The following is a 24,927-nucleotide window of genomic DNA, read 5'->3' on the forward strand; positions in this document are numbered from 1 at the left end:
GTCGATGCGGTTTAAATCTTAAATTACAAAAAAATATATGAAAAGAAGTTGATTTGATCGTGAATCTATTAGATACCTTTATTATTAACAACATGTTAGAACGTGAAGTAATTGAATTATTACTTTATGTTGCATATTTTGACAACCACCCATAAAGGGGCATAAAATAGCAATAGGTTTCGGACCCTCGCATTAGATAAAAGAAAGGATACAGAAAAACAGTATCGTTGACAACAAAAGGGGGGCACATAACGCATTTTGTCAGATTTACAACTAGTTGCAAACGTTTCTGTGATCGTTGCGACTTGATTGACTTGATTTTCAGATTAATTTTACAATAAAGAACTATTAAGTAATAAAGATGTTACTGTCTTTTTACCACATATTCCTTCAAGCGTTTATACGTGAAGGTAGAGTTCTATTCATTACGATAGGGTATTGAAAGAAAAATTCTGAGCAACGCCCCTCGGGCATAAGCTTGTATTTGCCACAATGCAAACAATTTCGCTAACTTCTGTTTCTAAACGAAACTAAAGTTAGTGAAATCGTTGGCATTGGTCATTTGTTTCTAAACAAAACCGTAATACAAGAAGCATTAACTCTTTGGTAGAAAAATAGACGCCGCGACTCAACTAGGTAACTTGTTATGAAAGGTCTAATAAAGTGTGTCTTAGTCTGTGACTTATTCCAAATATTAATAACTTAACGGTGATTTAAGGAAAAGCAATGTTATTTGTATATAAAGTAAAAGTCACTGTGACTTTCTTCTAAGCAAAAATCAAGAAAAAAACTAAGGAAACTGGTAATTTCAAAAAATTAAAACATGTGTTCAATGCCATGGCGTTATAGATGAAACACCTTTGTAAAAGTGCTTTCTCTGGGTTCAAAGTTTGTTGGTTATAACTTTAAAAAATCTACACATATATAGCCCGGTCACCATAGATTGTATTAAAGTCGCATCAGGAATTACATACGCTTTGGGACATAGTATAGTTGAAATGTTAATATATGAAAATCTGTATTTAAATTTTTTTTTGCTTTATGGTCAAAATAACAAAATCGACAAGAACGTTTAGTATAACTCAATATTATATTAAAGATTTAAAAAAAAAAGGTAGTGACCGACCATACAGTCTTAATATTGATTGTTGTTTCGTATTTCGAATCACAAAATCTAGGGACTTACCACAGTTTTTTAATTAACAGTAGTCGATATATTTAAAATAACATGAAAAACTTAGTTGAAATAAGTTTCGTAATGAATTGAAATTACACATTGATTTTATACTTTTAAGCAAATTCATGTTGAGTTTAAAAAGAAAGAAACGACGTTTCTGTTATAGATAAAGCACGTTTAGATTATCCGCTTGACGAGATATGGATAACGTAACGATAATGTCTCAATTAGCCAACTTGTTATCTATTTGGACTGTGGATTACGCAGATTACGGCACAGATTTTTTATTTATCGCGTTTTATTGCTGGAATCATTGTATGAAGAGATAATTTGATAAAGGTCGTGCTATTTTTAATGGCGCTAAAAAAATAGCGTTCGCGAAATAGCATTTTAGAATTAAGTAATATCTACCTTTGCTATTCCAGCTATATCATATCGATAATAATAAAATAATAGCCATTTATTTGTTAACCAAATAAGGTAAATATTAATGTAAATCATATAAACATATCCGTATTTTTTTACTTGGGAGCTAAAATTACTAACTTAATGATATATCAATTGTTTTCAATGAGAAGTTAAATAACTGGATATAACCTAATAGCTCAATATTCAACATTGATGATAATATAGTCACGCATTTTTGCACATTGCAACGCTTTAGTTTGTTATTATTATACGAGTCGGTTTTTGCGTAACAACTCTTTATTTTTATAAAAAATGTAAGCAAATTTAGTACGCCGTATTATCTGATCGGTACGATATCTGATCATAAATTCGCACGCGTGAATTTCTAACAATCGTGGCATGCACGCACTGTCTGCTTTTTCATCCTCTCTATCATCAAAATCACTTTTATATAGCATAGATCGAAAATTATAATTATTACGTTTTATACCCCTTTACATCTTGTATTGATCACCTAAAGTTGGTGATCTTCACACTTAAATCTTTAATAAAAAAAATCATATAATTGTTACCAGCATTCTGTGAAGGCTTTACGTTTATTCATTCTTAGTTACGAATAAAAATGTTATATCATCTTCACAAAGTAGTTATTATGGTATTGTAGTAGATTTTTACTGCGCATTTACTCCGGCTCTTTTTACTAGTGAATATAAAAATACATCCAAATTAGTGCAAAAGGCCAATTACTTAATTAAGAAATTTAGATATATCTTGATGTCACATTGTGCCATGCACGAGATAGGTATTTCTAAAATCTCTATTGTAAGGTATATAAATGTCATGATGTAATACCATAAAAAAATATAAAGAAGTGCATTACAAAGAAACACGTGAAGCAACAGTGGGCTTTCAAGCCGACTCCCGTTTACTCCTCACAAGTTAGCGAAAGCTGAACACAAATTAAGTTAGCACTCATAACCATTGGTTTCCAATTTGTGAGCCGCTCGACAATATGCCCTCCTGTGTTTATCCCACCCAAAAACAGTGCAAATGACACTAATTACGCCGTTGTAGCGGGCCCGTGTTAATAGATTGCTCATACCGCTCTAAATTCGACTAAAGCTCACGCAGGCGTATTTTCGTTTATTTGAAATTGATAGTTAAAAACAAACAAATTCCTCGAAAATTTAAGTATTTTAGGTACCTTCGAAAATAGTATGGAGTGTTTAATGTTGCAATTAAATTATACAGTTATTGTCACTAATTATGGCTAATTAACGTTAGTACAGGGGTTTTAAAAAGTTTTGTAAAAGTGTTATAAAACATTCAGTATCTGAAACCCGAACTTACAGTTTTTTTTATATAGATTGGAGCAGAACTATCTATAAATATTAGTTCATGAAATCACGAATCAAAAGGACTACGTTTAAAAATGTTACTTTTTCTACGAATTCTTTTCTGTCGATAGACATCCACTGCAAGGTATAGGCCGCACAAAAAGGTCGCTATTAAGACCAGCCTTGTGTTGCTCGCTTCTAAAAATATGTTTATTTTTAATCATATTTAATTAAAAAATGTTGTCCATAAAACCTTAAATCCAATTCATATTCAAATTCAAAATGTGTTTATTCAAGAAGATATAGTCGTACTACGTATTATCAGCAGTTCGGAAGCTAATCTCTTGAGAAGAGCTGGCGTTTCATCAGTTGCCCTTTAAAATGAAATGTAAAAATTTTTATATCAATTATGTATATAAGTAATATGAGTCAACAAACCTAGTTCCAGACATTTCGATCAACTAATACCTCTTGAATGTTTTTACAATTTTTTTTTAACAACATATTTTTAATTTTAGATTTAAGCTAAGAAACTGAGATCTAAGATATCTTGTGAAACTTTGTATATATACGACCATACCCATGAAAGATTTGTTATTTTTGAAGACAAAATATAGACGTTAGGGATTTATATTTATTTTTGGTATTTATTTTGTGTCTATCAATATTTAAGATTTCTATTTTTAGAGAACTCAAAAGCGTCAAAATGTTTGTGAATGAATCCATAGTTTTGTTCACTTCATATAACTTTTTGTATTACCGCTTAGTGATTAGTATTAAAAGATTTATTATGGTAAAAGATCTATGTTTTCTAGTATTATAAAGTGTGAAAAAGTTTCATGAAATTGTTTACTGACTTCAACAGTTGGAGAAACTTCATTAAAATAGTAGGTCATTACCATTTTTATTGCATTTGTACGTTGGCTCTTTACAAAATAAACTTAAATATTGAAATATGAACTCTTTGTTTATATCACCACGGAAGGATGATATTAATCGTCCATAAATGTGTATTTCAGGCTATGCTTTATGGAATGTTAAAGACGAAAAACAACGTTAAAGAAAAATGACGATACCTACTTGTAGGTAAAAAGATATCCATCGAAGTATATGATAATGATAAATATTTTTACCTTAAGTGCGTAACAGTAGATAAGTTTAATAGTCACTAATTAAGGCGATTAGAAATGGAATAAATGTGATAATACAAATGTGAGACAACGAACACTGTTTAACATGATAAAGATATCGAGCAATAGACAATTAGCTACTGGTATACGTATGTACGGTACCACCTGGGTAAAACAATTACGGGCATTTAATACGTAGCGATTTCATGTCATGTCTGATTTGAAGTAGACTAAACAATTATGTCTTTTGTGCCGTGTTTGTAGTCGATAAGGCCAATTTCCGTATACACTGTTTGTTCTCAATATCTTGATTGTGGGAATTCGAAAAGTAATTAATTATTTACAAATAAATAAATACTCTTCTACTTGTAGGCAAATTTGCTGTATTATAGTTTTATTACGTATTTCTCACTGTATTATAATATATTTGTTATACTTTTATTGTCATATGATTCTATAATATTTAGTTACTTAAAAAATTATAACCTAGATTGATATTTATTTGATAAATAAAAAAACGTTACTAATAAAACTACAAAATTATTATTATAACAATCATAAACGTAATAATCTATTTTTACATAAGTGATTATGTTTGGATTCTAATAAGGCGAAAGTCATCAGTGGTTATAGATTTTAATTAGATTTATTAATCACCATCTAAAATTACATTAACTTTGTAAGTGAAACAAACTTATAACCTTGTTTTATTAAATAAGGTAATCAAAATACAGCTCACGAATAATCCACAAGACATCTTGTTTAAAAATATTTATGTAAAGTTTTCGATTTTTAAAATGCTATCTCCTTTCTCAGGTGAAAAAAGTAATTAGTTTGCCCCACTCCATTTGTACCTTATCTCTTAACCACGTCCCCGTATCTTTTATTTCATACTCTTAAAATCTAAGCCATTCAAAATTCCAGTAGAAACAGTTAAACGTTATTACCTATTAGGAAGATGAAAAGATTTGATATTAGCATATCGATTAGATAAAAATCAAACAGTATTTAAGATAAAACTCTCATCTTACTATGGAAGTTACTTTACACGAAATGTAAAACAAACAACAAAGTTTATGGTCATTTGCGTTATTTAATAAAAAAATATCTATGATGTTAAATATAAAACATGTGAAAATTATTATTTTTAAATAAATCATATTTTATCACAATCAAGCCCCGTAAAAAAAGTTCACTTTTTTTCATAAGTTTGTATACGTGTATTCTATTTAAAGAATAGGGCTTTCACGGAAATATCTCAGTTTTTACATTTATTTATTTGTTGGTTATGGTTGTATTGGATTATCTTAAAAATACCTAACTTAACATATTTACTTAGCTTTCTCGCATAAGTTATTTTTATATTTTATGATTAATAAAAAACATTGGTTTTACCTATAAACTTTTGTACCGAAATAAAATATCAGTCGGAAGTCAATAATTGAACTGATTTAAATTAAAGTTGCAGGAAAACTGAAAAAAGCGTACTTCTTATGCAGAAGATTATTAATTGTTGGTTTTAAATGATCGAGAAATAAATAATTAAGTAAAAATAATGCTTTAAATTATCTTCAAAACTTTCAGATATTTAACGAAGCATTTGTACGGATTGCACTTTCATGGCGCTTCTCCCGTTCCATTCACTTCTTGGCACATGTTTTGCCTTTATAATTCTGCATCAACTCGCAGAACCGTAATTCTGGGAGTCTACGCTAAGTTGCCCTGGGAATGTCCTGCTCGTATTCTTAGAACAGAAGTCGAATGAATTTTTGTTTTCAAGTTCATAATATGATGTTTTCATGAGGCTTTTGAAATGAAGCACTTTCTAATAATGACTTATTCCGTAATATTTGAATTTGTCGTTTATGGAAAAACCTGCGACTGCGTTCTTAACACGTTGACAGTTGGAGAATTAAAAGATAAGCCCACATGATATACAAATACAAGACGTTTCTAAACGCTATCTCGTACAAATAAGTGGAACATAAATTAATCGGGGCTCAGTGTGATAGACAAAACATGTAATTCCATAGTAAATGTTACTATCGCATAGTTTCGGTGCTTGTTTGTGTGGAACCATTACGCTGAGCCTCTGTATTCGTCTGATAAGAATGATGTTTCCTTAAGTTTACTCTTCGTTCTAGTCTCTTTATATTATCTTTTTAATCTGTAGTAAAAAAAGTGCGAGTACTTAACGATTTTATTTTAATTTCCATAGACAAATTATTGATAACGAATATCATATACATTTTCTTACATATTTTCGGCTTATGTAATCTTTTTGATATATTATGTTAGTAGTAATAATTCCAACGACATTCAATTACAAGAAAGTGTATGAGATGTAAACAAATATATAATATTGATACTCTGTTTTTGATTACGTATGTTTACATACGTCTGGTTCCCACTTACCAATTATCAAAACAATTATTAATGTCCGGAATCGTATTCTTTCTATCTTTAAGAATTGTCTACGTGTCTAGTTGCAAATAAATATGAATGTATTAGACAGTTTTATTAAATTCAGAATCGCAAAGCGATGCAAGCATATTTCATACTTGCTTTTTTTCCGAAATTATTAGCTTTACAGTTTAATATTATCTAACATTTTGAATTTATAATAAATTAATGTGAATTTTGTGTTTTATTAGTATATTTGTAATTACGATTTACTTTGCTTTGGTTTAATAAAATACAAAATGATAAACTTCAGTACGGAGTACAAATTGTTTCTATAAATTCTTAGTTCGGCGAACGTATCCATTGTAATTGTCGTACGCGCTGGCCGTGATTGCAGCAAGAGTTAACACATAATACATTACAGTTTGTGTCACAACACAATCAGGCTCGACCGAGGACGAATCAGGCGCCGAGGAGCGTAATCTGGGTTAACAGGGGTCAAACGGCATCACAAATTCCAATACGATATTAGACCTATCTGTGCGCGAATCGACCGCTCCACGTACGTACGTGGGCTATTGGCTTCCTTGTTGATACACTTGTTGATCTAAGGGTTGTGGCGACCACGCTGCTCTTTGTTACAGCTCGTGGATGTTCAATTAAACTTTGATATATAAACATATAAGTATTACAGATTTAAATACACTCAATGTATTATTCTTTGCGGTTCTATATTTATGTTTTAAGTGACATCGTGAATTATTACTAAAGAATAAAATAATAACGTATATGTTTTTAATATAAGGTAACCGATATATAAGATAAGTTAAATAACAAAAGTAACTTACATATAAACACCCATATAGAAAAAAAATTACGATTATTAAAAAAATTGCTGGATATTAAGAAGGTTCTATATATTTTTTTCTGATAAAGTATCAAAAATCTAAAAGTATTTGTGAAAGAATTTTATTTAACAAACATGTTGTAAATAGGTAAAAATAATACGGAAAATATGTCGTGCCTAATTTAAATATATGTTTGTAAAATGCCATGTTTGTTCGTCTTTAACCTTATTAAGCGTTGGGACACAGATTCGCCATTATGTGGTCAAATCGTCATCCAGTAACAATATTCAATGAATGTAATCAGTGTGGCTCATCAACGGTTTGTATCGACTGACGCAACGGACAAGTGTCCAATTTGAATCTCGATTCGCTTTAAGTGGCCCCGACTTTTCTTAGATTAGATACGTACCATCTAATGATTCGGTTAAGTCCATCGCACCATTTGTTTATATTAATATAACATTGATTTCTATCTTTTCAGGAGATATTAGATCAGTTTGACTTAATTATTAAAAGATATTTATAATGAATAACAGACACGCATTCGAACTATGCGCGTACGCAAACTAAAACCTAATTTTACATTAACTACTGCAGAACTTTTGATTATCGTTTATAATAAAGTATCAGAAAAAAATAGTGCTTTTAAATATTAAATAAAATACGGTACTGATTGCTTTATTACATTTCATCACCAGTTTAACGATGATTACCTATTATGGAAAATGATATTAGTTACAGGCAAATCTGTTACATGTAAACGTATATAACTTTTACACATATCCGTTTTACTTTTGCGTTCAATTTAAATAAAGTTAACATTGATTTATTCGAAAAATACTAACATTATGTGTATCAAGTTTTATTTTCTAAGCATCAATTAATATTTCTATACGATTTGCTCTGTTATTTATTATTCACAGTTAAGAAGCAAAGGTTTCATTTGCTGATTTTTAGCTGAAAATTCGCAAGAGTCGTGAACTCGTATGAAGATCATTATCGATTTTGATTGTCATACCAACATATATAAGCATTGAAAGTATAAAATAAACTTTGTTAAGAAATTCGGCGCGTAACTAAACCTAACAGATTTAAAAAAATAGAAGTCTCGTAATATAAAACAGCAAAATGAAATGAGTACATTTACAACACACTGTGTAATTTTAATTATGCGGCCAGAATTAGTAGATTGTAATGATTTCTTCTTTCTATTTTATTAGTGCAAACACCCAGGCTTTGTGTTTGCACTAAGGTATTTGGTAACATTCACGTAGCCAGTGCTTTAATTGCGCTTTCAGGCAAAACGCTGAAAGTTCATTTGGATAAACAAAGTTATACATATAATAAAAAATGATAATAAAAGATAATTAATATTTTTTGCTATTTTGTATTTCCACTGGAATTATTTTATGATTCAAGTTTTATATTCACATCAAGATGTGCAATTCTACTACACAAAAGTTAAACATACATATAGCGCAGCCAAGCTGTTTGGTTATAGGTAGGTAGGTGGTAAATCTTGAATGTATAGCTCGTTTGTCAGCAAAAGCTTTAAAACTTGTACACACAGATCTATTTCTAATCATCCTGTGTAAATTGATCACTTAGTCAGTGTGAAATATGTTATATTAATTTATTTTTTATTGGTACACGCCAAGCGATAATTTTTTGTTGACACAGTCTGTAAGGACAGATGGTATATAATTAATCGATAGTAAAGAAGCATATGAGCACATGCATTCACCCATTTATAGTTTTTATGCCTATTTTAAATGACCCAGTATATGTTCTGTCCAGTGTCTTAAAAAATGGTTGTTGATCATTGATTATTTTTACAGAATCTGTCAACGGATCTTCGTCGTAGTAAGAGTCCGCCACGCCGCTCTCCGGAGGAACGTGCGCTGCCACGTCCACCGTCCGCGCCTGTGCACCACGAGCGTGGCCCACATACGCCGCACACGCCGCACACACCTCACACGCCGCACACGCCGCAGACACCGCACGCGCCGTACACACCCCACCTGTCTCCCAAAAAAGAAGCTTTTAACAATCTCTTGAATAAAGGAATTTCTGGTAAATATATTTTATAATTTTTTAATAAAATATATTGCCGTGATAACCAGTCTGTCGTTGGCCGTATCCAGCGACTTCCTAACAGCGTTACTATTTCGACGGTCTGCCTAGAGCAGGACTTAAATACGCCGCGTCAACTTACCCGTGGTCACTATTCGAGAACCTAAATGTAAATGAAAAATCACGGTGTGAGGTAAAGTTGTAAATATGTCACTAAATTTATTTACACCGCGGTAGGTATTCTTGGAATTCACTAATTTAACCAGTTTGTGTTAATTTCTTTAATATATGTCTCTTAATTTACAAATACACAATTAGTATCTTACTGTCTTCCTAATTTGAAGGTTTGTAATGTTACAATGTCTCATTTTATAAACCATGAAAGATTTGCAATTCGCGTTTTAACTTGGTGATTTAGGTTGATCTAGCATTTGCTAATGTGGCGAGCAAGTTTAATAGTCTATTCACTCTTCCCTCGCCTACGTGACGTTCAGACGAAAGCATCGACGTAGACCCACTTTTTCAGCTCTGATAGTGTACATCAGAAACAACAAAAAAAAACCGACTACAACTCTTTACAACAACAAACAAAGATAAACTAATGTTACAAAAAAAAGTAGTAGAAATCAAAATCTGTTAATAATTTATTTTAATCAACGCAATAGCTAAAAATAGAACTAGAAGATTTACGAATAACAGATAGAGATAATATTCAAAAATTTAGAAATTTTGCCATCGATTTCAAAAAAGAAAACATATGTATCCATAAAATGCACGATTTCTAAATTTATAAAATTATAAATATTAAATAGACACTGGTCGTTGAGCTCGTTTTAATAAGATCAAACTTTTTCTTGTTAAGGATGAATTAAGTAATATATTTCAATGTAATTTAGCAAGATTACTTTAGCGTCCACGTCATTAAATAATCAAATTATCATTATGATGTAACTTTAACAAATACTTTAATAACCTGTTTTGACTAATAAAAACTGATAATTGAAATTGTTTAATATGTTACAAGATACATATCTCGGCGTATTTAATCAAAAACAAATGAACAGTAATGATTTATTTTCAATTATTATAATTATTAATATATGTATATAGTCAACGCTTATAGGTATCACCTAAATATTAAATTGTTATGTATTCACACGCCTAGAAAACAGCACTGTTATAGTAATTTGTCATATGATTTTCTTACCTTTTTATTTTGTTTTGTTTAACACCATTCAACTTTGCCTATGTTCAAGGGGTCAATGGAAACGACGCGTTTACCATAACCGGTAAATCAACAAAATGTTCTAAAAATATTGATGTAACAGATTCGTCCTAGTAAATTCATTAAAACATCGATCGTTTTACATTGGTAGCAACTACAAAAGTTTTAAGGCTTGATAGGAGACTACTTAAAAAATTTAACCTTAGATTAAAAAATTGAAGGGGGTAACTTACGTACAAAAAAAATCAAATTAATGGCTTACTTAGTTGAGATTTTGGATATCATAATATTTTTCTATTTAAAATCATATCAGTGGTATTGACGGAGCGTCGCTGTTTTGGGATAGCAGTGAAATTGGAAATATTGGCTTAAAAAATAACCCATAAGCTGCAATTTGTTAATAAGCTGCAGTTTTAAATATAACACGCTATATCATGACGTGAATTGATTAAAAAAATATTTTCTTTAAGAGTAAAGGTAAAGAGTTTTATTCGTAATATTTTTAATCGGATAGAGATATATTGCAAAAAGGCCGATTCAGTAGCTCATCGCTCCTATAAAAATTTAGAGCCGACCGGAAGGTTCACTTAAATGGACATTTCTGTGGAGCTCGCCCATAGTTACTTATCTTCACTTTGTTGTAATGATATGCTGAACTTATCTTATACCTATGTTATTTCTTCCGTTTGAATGGAAAGTCGCAGCGACAGCGGGCGCAGCTTACAGGTTTTTTTAATTCATTTTATCTGTACATCAATAAACTATTTATTAATCTTGCTTGCATTAAGAGATTTCTATAAAACAGACTTAATTATAGATAAAGTGAATTTCCGTGTCTGTCTTTGTTTTTATAACATTATATTAATTTATTCAACTTTTGTAACTTTATGTTATAGATAAACTAATATGCAAAGGAGAAAATCGTTACCTATTACCACAGAATCATTTCTGTTTAAAATAAATCGCCCATGTAGTCATTGCAATATAAATGGCCACGAATACGTCGAGTTCTCATAAAACATCGCCTCTTAGTCCCCATCGTTCACTCCCTCTGTTATAATTTTCCATTCATTCTCCTCTATGAATCATAATCTCTCAATCTCCTTCGTCGTGTCTTTGTCTGTAACGTTGGACTTTACTATGTTTTATCCCGCTCTAGTTCTTTTACCCCTTAAATCTAATCCGATACATCCTGTCTGCCCGTAAGGCGAGCTTTCAAAATAATCCGTAGCTATACAGACAATGTACAGGCAAGTAATACGTTAACAGATTATGCAACATCTACACAGGATAATTTTAATATAAAAATTATGAAGGTTAAATTAAATGTTGCTAGAAGTGAACAAAAAAATTAAAAATATAACTGACGGTCACGTTTCCTCATTTGTCCGTCACCTAAAGCTTTGAAAACATCCACATTCAATAGTTGAACACAAATGTTATTGTGGTGACTATAATGAACTCTAGAGACAAATGCTTGGACTTAACAATATTTTTTTCAAAACTCTTTACTGTCGGGCTTCCGAATTAATATCTACATGCTACGACTTTTTTAAAAAACTTGTATATATAAATGTAAATAAAGCATATATCTAGCAACACCTGCAGAAATAATTCAACATATTTTATATAACTATACTACTTTTTTATTTAAAATCAATAAATATGTATTCGTCCGAGCCTCTTATGCACCGGCAGACACGGTGGCGTGTTAATATCTAATTCCTTTAATCGAGTGCTATAAATCATTATTAATTTCAAGTCGACCCGCTCCGCCGATCCACGCCGATTAGCGATTGCACAATGCGAGGCGGATTATGCCTGTGCTTGGAGATATATCTTTTGTCAATTCCTACCTGAGTAACGTCGGAACATCAGTCATCTCTTTATATAAAAAGTACTATCGTGTACTAAATAGTACGTTCAAAAATATTGGTGTTTAAATCATTATTAACTACAATATATAAAAATATATTAAAATAGCTAAATATATTTTTTGTTGACTTTTTTATTTTTAAATTTTCGATTGGCTTTTTTTTAATATCTGTGTCCATAGATGAGCTTTCTGTTTTGGGTGATGGAATGCGACCTAAATCTTTTGCTCTATTGAAAAAAAAAATAATTACATCATCTCTATTCATGCGTGCCGAGAATTGCGAATTTTTTCAAAACTTGACTACCTTACCTGACTAATTAAAAAACATATTTTCGTGAAGTGTACTCATAATAGGAGTAAGATTATATCCTATTTATATTCACTAGAGATAAGATTTTTGGCACGTTTTTTTTAAATATATAATTAGCATACACATTGTGTTTTATAAGCCGCCAAGAGCGAATAAAATGAATATACGAACTTAAATACTGACACGCTGACGCTACTTTATACGAATAAGCTGGTTTTATATAGATAAGCCGATTTATAATTTTATTATTTTCGTTTTTTTTTTTGTAAGCCATACCTGCTTAGTGAGCCATCATTTGCCGCTAAAAACGGTATATTGTTATACAATTCGTAAATATAAAAGAACCGAATATTTAGTTTTTTATAAAGTAAAGTAAGTTAAAATGAAGTATAAAGAAAAATCAAATATACCTACCGATGAGGAAACGTACTGTGGTGCGAATATGTAAAATAGCCATAATTTTAATTCGCAGCGGTTAAATATCTCTCATATTAAATGTATAATAATGTGATGCTGAACAGTTTTTTATATCCTAAAGTAGAAGTGTTAAATTTAGTTAAAATTAAAAATTAGGGTATCTAAATGTGATAAATATAAAGTGTATAACATATTATTCTAATATAAACCATTAACTTTCTTTTTTATAAATGTATGTCTGTCCTATACAACTGTCAGTATAAATGTGTGCGTCGAAACACACCAAGAATCGTTCCATGTTATGTGTAGCTCTGCTTTATCTCCGGACGACACGAGCTTGATCCGGCCCTGGATAATCCGGATAATCGCACCATCCCGCCGCTCCATATATGTATAGCGTTTCAATGAACGCTGTGTACGAATTTTTAAATTTGTACGTTATTTTTAATATTAGTACATCATTTAGAGTACTTATTGTGGCCAGTTTTTCACAGATTTAGACAATTAAAATAGAGGTTCTTTTATTATGCTTACGCTTAAAAATGCTTTTTTATCTGTTCCTGAAAATATTTATAAATATTATTGTTTCGGAACTGTTGGTATAAATTAAAAACTTCAACTTCTCTGGTCCACCCAAAGGTCTCTCAGGTCCAAAGTTTGTGATGAAATTTTATAGCTCGAATAGACAGTTAATTGATGAAAGATTGTTTATTTAGCATGAAAAATGAAATAAAGTTTATCGCGTACAAGAGTGCTTCAATTTTATTTTTTAAATTTAAATAGTTCCAAAGAGGTCACAAGGGAATACATTCTTTGTGATCGAGATTATAAGAGCCACTATATCCCAAATCCATAATATTCTCGACCTCGCCGGAATACAATCTAAATCCGCCGGTCGCGTAATCCGGCTTAGGACTGATCCCCACTTCCATTGCGTATACTATATGCGAGAGTTCGTATGCCCGCTTGTTGACAAAGGGATGCTGGATTGCACGAATCGCCTTATAGCGATGCGAGGAAAAAATATGATTAAAAAATAAGCCTTTCTTTTAGTGAGTACTATTTAATTTAGTTAATATACTAACTGATCTATTACAACAAATGACAGCCGATTAAGGTACCGCTAACGCTTTGAACACACCGAAGTTTCAAAAAGTACATCGTATTGCACCAAAAAGGAGTCTATTACCGAGTAATAAAGTTCATTTTTAAAAGTGCGGAATGCCGTGCATATATGTGTGTCCAAATTACGATTACCTTTTATATATTCACGTATTAGTCTGATCTAAAATGGCAAGTCTGACAACAGCTAATTGTATATTTGTATCACGTTCCATCTTCATATTTATTTCAGACGGTCCGCGGGGCGACCCTTAACGTTTATTGTATCGAACTTACAGTGGCAAAGGTTGAATATTGATACATTTAATAAATTGAAAACGGGAAAACGAATTTAGTGTCTTTCGTTTCGAGGTGTGATGTGGTTCAATAATGCTACTGCAAATTGCAAATGAGGTTAAAGTACTGAAATACAGAGAGTAATTAAAAATCATTATTTTGTGCTTGTGGTTTTTATATAATTATTTAAATGTGATGCTCTTACAATAATAATTAAAAATGTTTAATTTTCCACCAACAAATAATTAAATATATTGTTCATTTAACTAACAGTAGCAATACATTTACCGGGGTATTGTTAGAAATAATTATATAAATTTAAAAATTATACATGAAAAATGGTTTTTAAATAAAAGTTGACTTTTGGGTGCCTGGAAGAGATTGTGTCATCACGTGAAATAGACGAAATAAATAAAAACGTCTGTCTTAACGCAAACGGTGATATGTTTTAGCAACGTTTTAAATACATAATAATTATAGTACATATGTCGTAACTACATACTATAATACGTAAAATACAAAATACAATAAATACATTTATCCAGATATGAGATATTCAGATACATAGTGATTAAAAATACATAGAAAAGCAGTGAAACTTAACTTCCTGAAAATAGTTTGAGATTTGTCTATTTTACTGACAGATAACTCTTTCGACAAGCGGGCGGTAGATCGACTAGTAAATGATTTAACGCAGCGATATAAGAGATCGGACATTCAGTTTCCGTCACCTGCCATACCTAAATGAAAACATATATATGTTTTATATAATTTTACGCAGAGTTTTCCCCAAACTGCTGTACCTGTGTACTAGTTTGGTAAATAATATACAAGATTTCGAAAGCAATAAACGCCAACCGAATTCAATGTCCAGAAAGAAAAAATGTCAAAAAAGTATATTAACTTGAAAATATTTTCAATTTGTATTATGTTTGTTGACATTGTGTTTATTTCAGCCAGCTGTAGCTAGTAAAATAACAGTATTGATGCCTCCCTGTGATTGCTGTAGGTGACGAGTACAGGCAGCGGAGGATTCTTTGTGTATTACATTGTTGAATTCGTTCGTTGCTTTGGTGTATAAATTATAGAGAAGTGATTATTTAACAACGAAGTAATTTCCCAGTATTAACGCATGAAATCATAAATATTGCATGTAAGAAAAATGTACTAATAAGATTTTTTTTACAATTTTCTGTAATAATCAGTATTTATATTACAAAGAGTTATTAAGTATTAATAACTTTAATTCCGAGATGATAATTATACTCACAGAAGATGATTACGTTATAAATCCTTGGCGAGTTATTCAACTTAATCCGGATCCGAATAAACCAGTCGGAGATGTATCCCCGGCCCGTGGGCAGCCGCTGCCACACCTAATCTCAGCTCATCCGGATCAAGCTCTGCTAAGCTATATACGTGCTCTGTGCGCTTTACTTAGCTCTACATGGCGGGAGCTCCTCCGTTCTTTGTTAGCGGTTATGGTATTACTGCCTTATACCGGTTTTCTGACCGGTTTACGCTCCTTCTGGATTTTTTCAGGAATTGTCGGAGGTTTTTCGCTAATGTGGTTTTTCATATTTATGATGTTTTTATACAATTTATATGTTCGGTGAATTTTTATAATGTTATAAAGACATTGTGAGATTGCAAGTTTTTATAGATTTACTTTAACGAATGGTACTTTAAAATTAAATTGTATCTGAATTAAAGTAAAATTGGTTCTAACGAAATTTAATATATAGACTTTTACATCATTATATATATTTATCTTGTATAATTTTGACCCAATACTTAATAAAGGGGTATGGTGTAAAATCTCAGGTCGGAAGCTTGATAGTTAGCTGAAACACACCCAATAAAATGTGTCATTTATTGAATAGTCTTGGGTAATTGTTGCAGAGAAATGCCATGTCGGGACAGAAATTCTGGAAGATTTGCACTCTTTTCTGGACAGGTGTGATGAATTACAGCATAACACTACGAATATTACAAAGCAAATTTTTTTCGATATTACAACAGTTAATCGTGTAAAAGTATGTTATGAGTTTAAAATAGATGTACGTTGTAGGTTTTGGTAAAAATAACAGGTTAATTATTATAAAAGTTAACAAGATTTACCTTGGATCAAAACACGGATGTTTCTTTAGATTTACCAGATCAATTGATCAATTTACCGTGTGATATTTTTATTAGCTTGCTTGAGCCTGATTTTGGTTTACGATTGCGTTGCGTTTAACTCGTGCCATAAGGCACCCGTCGTATTAAGGCTATTTAAATAATTTAATCGGCCTCGACTGAATGATACACGTGAAGTTAATAGATTTTTTTTAAATGTTTGATGTTTCTATTAAATTTAAGATAATTATATAAATTCTTATTAAACCAGTTTCTACAATTTTTGTCACGGTTTTAAAGTCTAAAAACTTGATAACTGCCACAGTTTTCATTTTTAAATAAAAATTTTTATTTTAATCTTGTCGTAGATGAAATCAAAATTGGAAACTACACATTTATGTTTTTTCTTAATATTCAGACAACTTTGCAGTTAATAGGCGCGTGTTTTACTAAATCTGCTTTATTACAAAAACTGATCCGTACCTATTTTAATGTATTTTACTAAATTAATCTAGAGTACAGCGTATCAGAAGCTATAATAAATGGTATAATTAAAAAATGGAACATTGATAGTCCACCGGTAGAAGACTGAGACCAAAATTTTCGATACTAGTTCACGGGTTTGTTCTTGGGCTATCCCAAGAACAAACTTTTATTTACAATTCATACTTTGTCCATTAATTACATAGAAAGTTTCCAAAGGAATGGTAGGAGAGTCCTTTGCGTACCAAAATACAACACTGCTATCGCCAAGCCAATCTTTGAGGAAATATGTCATAATCACTTATGCCTTGCAGTAAGCGTCTATATGCGCAGAAATAAATTAAAAAATTATAATGTTGTAATAAAAATATTGTGTAATTTTCATGTCAGTTTTATTTTATTTTCTCAGAATCCTTTTGTAATTCACCAATTAGAAATGTTGGCTGTAAACACATCACAATGAGATATTCAAGAGATTCTCATCTTAAAAAAGTAATGCAAAAAAGCTTTTCCACTTTATGTTAATATTGTTCGAAATTTATATGCGGGCGTTAAATGTGGCTACTGTAAGACTAGATAAGTTACCAAATACTTTTTAACCATAGCCGGTGGTCTTATTGGCTTGTCTTACATAATTTAGAGTTTCATGTAAGCCCTTGACAATTGTGACGTCCAGCTCTTTTTAAAAGGAAAATCGTTCGGGGCACAAGTTTTTGTTATTCACCTTGATTATTTGGTAGGTCTCTTTAACCCAGAAATTAAATGTTAAGCTGGAAAGGTTGTATTTATCGTGTAGTTGTCATCATTTTACTGACCAAAGCGTTTTGTGGTAGAAATAGAAGTTACAATGTAAACTGCCGCTAATAACACTTAAAACTCTTTAAATTTATGTCTATTAATTTAACATTTAAATTTGAAAATACACTACGCAAAATCGGTTTTTGATAACCGGATTTGATATTTCTTAAAACAGGTATTCAAAAACTGATTTTAGAAAGGATAATCGTAAAGCGATGTCTCTCGCGACATTAACATAACATTATCATTAGAAAAATTTTAATTATACAAAAACAAAAAAAAAATAGTTGTTCATCGCTTAAATATGAATTAGGTTTTACATCGCCATACACTTTCTTTAATACTTTATTTGTGTGCGGTGAATACATGTTTCAAAGTTTATAAATTTCATTTTCGTATGAGTCACAACTACATGTGCAATCAATGGCGTTATGTTTGTGTGCGTTTAATCCGCCGGCAATAACAGAGAGGCAATCAGCTGAGCCCTGATCAATCGATAAAGAATCGAGTCATGTGGACAAATAAGTACTTGAAGCGGATGATCCAAACCATTTGTCAAGATTAGGCTTAACGGAGGTATGCGGTTTCTAATTGTCTCTCAGAGACCAAAGCCGTTCTTCAGGGTATCGGACGATTACCCGCGCCACATGTAATGATATGTTTAATATTGTCTAATATAAGGATTTATAATTATTTACTATTTAATTTTTATAAATATTAAACAGCTAATAAAATTATAACATGATTATTATACTATATTAGCCAAGATTTCCGTTACAAAATAAAGACTGGTTTGCAGAGCATGAACTGGTCATTGTCAGATAAAAATATATATATTTGGCATGTGTATCGGTTGTATAATAAATTAGTGAAGCACCTCGTGCCATTAGGTCATTGTACGAAATTCTGGTATCCGTTCATTATTTAAATGCTGAGAGTAATTGTGATAACAAATTATTTTATCTAAAACAATAGAAAATATAATCAAATCATTATGAATCACGAGTTGCTTTTTACAAAGTTATAATTCAGTTAGACATGCAATTTAATTCTCCTAAAAAGTTGGGTTCAATGTGATTAAATTACATTTTATTTCTCACAACGTAAAAACCCTGGAAAGGAAGGCGAAGGCAGGGTCCCCTTGTCTAATCGGCGGGAGCCGTCTGCCTAAGCTTATGGACCATGCCCTACAAAATCTTAATCCTTACAAAGGGTTAGTAATATTATCTTATAACACTTGCAAGAAATAAACCTTTAATTCGTTCTGACTCCTTCATAAATTATGTCACATATCGAGCCCAAAATACTATTGTTCACAAATACAATTCGATAACACATTATTATTATTTTTAAAATTTTTTGCTGTTTAATAAAACTCTAAAATTCGTACTCAATTTTCAATCGACACTAATTCAAATTTAATAGAAACTATTGTTATATAAATGTAAGAAGTATTGGTTGCAAACACCAGAAGGTATCAACTCATTCCCTATGAAGCTATTATTAGTGTTTGCAGCCGCGCTAAACATTTTACATGATATTGAAAATTATTATATGTTTTAGTACGACGACACACTGAATCTTGTGGATTAGCTGCGAGACTGATTACAACAGCCGCTCGTAGAGGGTCCGTCTGTCGACCTAAAGTATTGGTGCGTTGCAGCGAAATAAATTTAACTTCAATCGCGCATTCAAAGCCCGTTAATCGGGAATTCAAAGCATGATTGCTAAATAAGGATTACACTAATTGTATATTTCGTATATACATAATCAGTCTTATTTGAAGTTTTGCTGTATGATGATGATTTAATTTTGGATATGTACGGTGTAAAATTATTACTTCTTTTGTGATTTACCACCGATGGTCAAATTTACGTTTTACGTGTCCTAATAAATAATTTACATAGACATAAATCTACTTATATAAGTATTTGTAATGTTAAATTTATGCATATTTTATGTGTATACATAAATACACGTATGTAAATATTAACATTATTATAAATACAAAAAGAACGTACATAGTCTAAAATAACCCCAAAAATCTAGTATTATAAAACAATTTTAGCATCACATTGACAACCCTAAATCTTAAATCCGCACTACATCCACACATAGGAATACGATCGCTGCCGGTGTATCTCCAGGGATCTGATAAGATTCAAATAAGGGATTAGAGAAGGACGCAACGAGGATTTGCGTGCAACAGCGGCGTGTGAGAGTAGGATCGACAACGGGATTATCTCTGGACAGAGCGCGCCAAGTGGCCGCGCGGGTAATGCTCGCGTTGTGTACGTAGCGTGAGCCGCGTATATGTAGCTAAGATTAAGGCGCACCGTTTGTTCTATATTAGTATACATATTTTTTTAAAAATAAAAACGCTATTAGTGTTGGGTTCGGATATTATAATTTGTTAGTAGCTGCGATCTTATCGAAATGGTTAATATCGGTATTTTTAAACATTACTTTCATGTTTCTAATTCTTGACCACCACACTGTTATGAACAGGGCGGATTATTTAACATTGCATGATCTTGCTCACCTTGTTATTAAAAATGATCACATACTAGATACTTCTATTAGACGGGTTTGATCTGTGTATTAAGACGTATTCTGCCATTGAACTAGTATAAATGATATATAATACCTTGATCTTTTGAATCTTAATTATAATTTTTAATTTTTCAAATTTATTACAATTTTGATTATTTCTTAAGTTCAACCTTGAATTGTTGACTAATCCGTCGATTCAAATTTTGATTTTAGTTTTTATACTTTAGTTTTTACTCAACGAGGTGATTTCGAAAATAACAGTGATGATATATTCACGGAACTTTACCTTTTAATGGCGCTAGTAGTAGATTGCTTTGCGCCATGGTTGCACGGGTAGTCACATAAAAGGCACCGCTCTGTTGTGTCTGAATTACAGTCCTATAACCAAATAAATTTCATGTAGTCAATATAATATGCCTTGCGTAATATTATACGATTATTACGATTTTTTTTGCATATTACGATTTTTTTTAATTTATTATTCGGGTCCTAATTCCAAAGAAGATGTAAAAGCCAAAAAGGTTAATTAATCAGCAAGTCGAATATAGAGTCTGGATTAATTAACTAATAAGAATCCAAGGCGACATCACGTATTTATTAGCAATTAATATATTTTGAAAAAGATTATACTGCGCAATATAAATTCAAAGAGTTATAGTTTTTTAATTTTCAATGTTATGTATACTAACGGATATGACGAATCTTTTATCATGCCGACTACTTGACACCGTATGCGATGTGGAACATTCTTATAGCGCTATGGTATATTAGTAATATTCATGGAATTTTTTTTTGAAAGTGAAGCATCATAATACTCATCGTCTGAAAGCGGATTGAAGGACTTTATTACCGATGCAATTGCAATAGGACCATAGAACAGCTTATTTAATGGATAATGAAGTAATGCAATGCATCATCAGATTAGGAATAAATCTAACGCTATTGTGCCACGGATGTGAGACAAAAATCGAAGGGAGGACGCCGTAAAGGATAAGAAAATTAAATCCATTGTATCTTTTTTATTATTATTTTCTGTCATAAGTTTCATGACATTTGTTTTTGTTTTAAGCGGATTAAAAATATTTATGGGATGAACTCACCTGTGAACACCATCATTTCTCTTGATAGTATCGTTTATAAAATTTTATAATTATTTTTTTTTCCATTAAATTAATCCCTCCACTTATCTTCAGTTTGCAATAGAAAGCTTCTAAGACATCAAGGTTGCTTAAAAATGTACCCTAATGTTAAAACATATGAAATATTTTCGTGTGCAGGAGTGATATGAGGGTGGCTTCTAACCTAGCGCAATCACGCTAAACGTTAGGACTCCGAATAGATGGATTTATAAGCGCTTACAATTTTTCATTGTTTATTGACTTTTGTGTATGAAATATAAATAAAATCAAATTTACTTATAAACTTTCATTAAAAAATCATTTATAGAACCTGCCGTTTAATTGTCAAAAATTAAATGGAAAGTAATGTATATAAGTAATGATCAAAAATTTTTTAGTCTGTGTCATAAAAAAGATCATCATTACGGTTTCATTGATTAATAATTTTAAAAATTACATCTTTCTTTTATTTTAATCAAAAACGTAAAATAAAGTTATGTACATATTTATTTTCTGTCATGTGACTTAGCAAAGTAACTTGACGTTTTAAAATATTATAGTTATCAAAATATTCGTAAATAAGTAGAACGAAGGTTCGGCTTATCTCGTCCGGATTATGCGATGACATAATTCTAGTGAACGGGAATAAAAAGCCAATTGTTACGTTTCAGTATTAAGCGATTATGATTCATTCAGGAAAATGACCGAATGATAATTGATTAATACTTAAATGAATGACTTGAATTGTTCTATTTAAAATATATAAATTTAAAACCTCTTTATGACAATATATCATTATTGGTGAATAACAAATAGATATAAATAAAGGAACATTGTTTGTCTTAGGAATTTTGAAATGCCAATCACAATGTTATTCTCGTGAATAACCTAGATAATATCATGAGGCCTTTTACAATATATTAAAATTCTCACGCGGTCTAAGTTCACAGAAGTAAGATTATTAAATAAATTTTCGTTTTTATGATTATTTTTATAATAAATGTAATTCTTTCATTATAGCAGATTAATATTGAACAGAAAATATTTCCCTGTTTATCTTAACATCTTATTATATTAACGTAAGCACAGGAACTTGTATTGCCTTTTCATCCCCAATACATAAGTCTTTTGTTTACTACCAGAGTCGGGCCTTGCTTTTGATGTATCATTGCTCGTTACACGTCTTATCCAATAACGCTAATGTTTTCACCGATTTTTGCAAAATTCGCGACTTCCTTCATTCAGTTGATACAAATAAAAGCGTAATATCATGTATTAATCAAACATCGGTATGAAAACGTTCATTTGCGAGATGTATTGAGTTAATTTTTTTAATAGACTTCAGTAATATTAAAATTTTAAAAATACTGTTACATTAAAATAAAACCATAATAAAAAATTACATCAATTGAAAACATCAGTGACGTCATCGTTATTTTTTAACTTTCGTTCTTTTCAACTGGGCACTTGGGTATTCGTTCCGCTCGTGCAGCCGCTTAAGCCAGATTTCAATAGAGTATAATCTTGCCCTAATGAATCTCCGATCCGGATTACTGAGGGCCCGTATAATGGTTGGACGACGGCAGTTGCAAACGAGCGCCGGTTTAGCTTAGAAAAACTTTTATCCCTATGAACGTTGCGGATACACGGCGGAAGCGATACACACGTCAACGCGAACAGCAACTCATTTATCCATGGTTGAGCGAACTAAGACGCAAATGTACGCTGGTTGGACGTCTGCTTATTTTCATCGGCAAGTGATTTAATAATTGGTTTATAAAATTTTATAACCAGGTTGTTAGTTTTTCAATCGATCCCAATATGAACAAAAGTTTTTCTAGGAAAAATTGTGAGCTACCACACGGGACAGATTTAGATGATATTATTAATAATGGCCAGTGTAAAACTACCAAACTCGCTTCTATTCTAGGGTTAAACTTAAATGCTGGCATTTGATTCCGTCCAATAAATTGTAAGGGCCGCACGACACTTGGCTAATCCCATTGGCGGGCATTAGAGAGGCTTTGTGCGGACAGATCGCGCTCGCACGTCGAAATTACCTAGCAATTGGTAACCGAGTCGAATTGCCTCCTGGCTCAGTCTAAATCGGCTGCAGACACTTTTATTGCCCCGGCAAAATCCCGCTGACCCGGCCTCGAGCCGATCCCGGGCTTCGTTTTATCCCGGCCCCGCTTAATCCCGGATTTGACGTTGAATAATCCGAACCCGTGTCGGATATCGCGTCGACACAGCCGCTCCCTCGCGCACTCTGGTGCCTGCATCCGCACGTTTTGATTTCGAATTTTATGACGCATCTCCATCTACCTTTCGTACAAAACAGCGGAACAACAATACCATCCCTCCAGACGATTTTAACTTTCATTTAACCCATACTCATAACTTAATGGAATTATTTATTTTGGTTATGATGGAATGAATCAGCGCAACAGAAGTAATCCATAACTATCATTTCGGCTCGGGATTATGACTCGTGAACGCAGCGCTCTCAGATATTTGGGCTCAATGATATAAAATTGTACACAAACAATGAGTGAATTAATTTGCATTTTCATTTTCATTGGAGGATCCGTTATGCGAAAAATTGAAAGCCAGGAGCACAAATAAAACTGATCGCAATGTATTGTTTCGTAGTGTCGGATCCTCATTAACAAATGCCTTGGGATATATGAAATATTAATTGGAAAGTATAAAGCAGAAGATTTTTTCATGAGTTCGCTATGCAATTTGTATAAGAGAAATGAGCATAATTAAGAAATGGGAATGTTTACTTAATTTGTTTTCCATGTATTTATTTATAAGTTAAAATACACAACGATTTGAAACTAAAAGATTCGAAAGCTGCTGCACGTATCAGGTGCGATGAAATACATGATCACATTAAATACATTTAGGAAGCAAAATTATATTTGATAGCAAAATGAATAGTGGTCTATTCCCATTTTAATGAAGATTATAGTTTCTAGTGCATTTAGAGCACTTTGCGCAGTAAAATTAATTACTAAATCAAGTCTGTCTGCCGCCGTCTAAACAGCGGGTTTCATTCTAAAGCCTAACGTTCGCACGCAATTTCGATTACCACTAATCCTTCCCCATTTCCGCGTTTCATTGCTGTTATTAACTTTAACTTTTTACTTAACTTAGCATATCCTCTTTCTCTTTAATAAGAATCTAAATAAAATATTGAAAGATTCCAATCTGTCTTTTAATAAACACTAATTAGATTTTAGTTTACAT

At 31.6% G+C, this 24,927-nt stretch overlaps 1 protein-coding gene across 1 annotated transcript in view; it reads left to right on the plus strand.

The window, feature by feature from the left end:
- The window catches only part of dve (SATB1_N and homeodomain domain-containing protein dve), a 71,898-nt gene that overhangs the window by 26,609 nt on the left and 20,362 nt on the right, over positions 1–24,927 (plus strand). The window contains exon 2 of the mRNA XM_068770254.1: positions 9,142–9,376. Within this exon, the coding sequence (XP_068626355.1) occupies positions 9,142–9,376 (235 nt within the window). The remainder of the gene's footprint in view (positions 1–9,141; positions 9,377–24,927) is intronic.

This window comes from Battus philenor, unplaced genomic scaffold (genome assembly GCF_028537555.1).
Source record: "Battus philenor isolate CCGP_79_NKW_IND1 unplaced genomic scaffold, ilBatPhil1.0.hap1 SCAF_3, whole genome shotgun sequence".
Taxonomy (NCBI): domain Eukaryota; kingdom Metazoa; phylum Arthropoda; class Insecta; order Lepidoptera; family Papilionidae; genus Battus; species Battus philenor.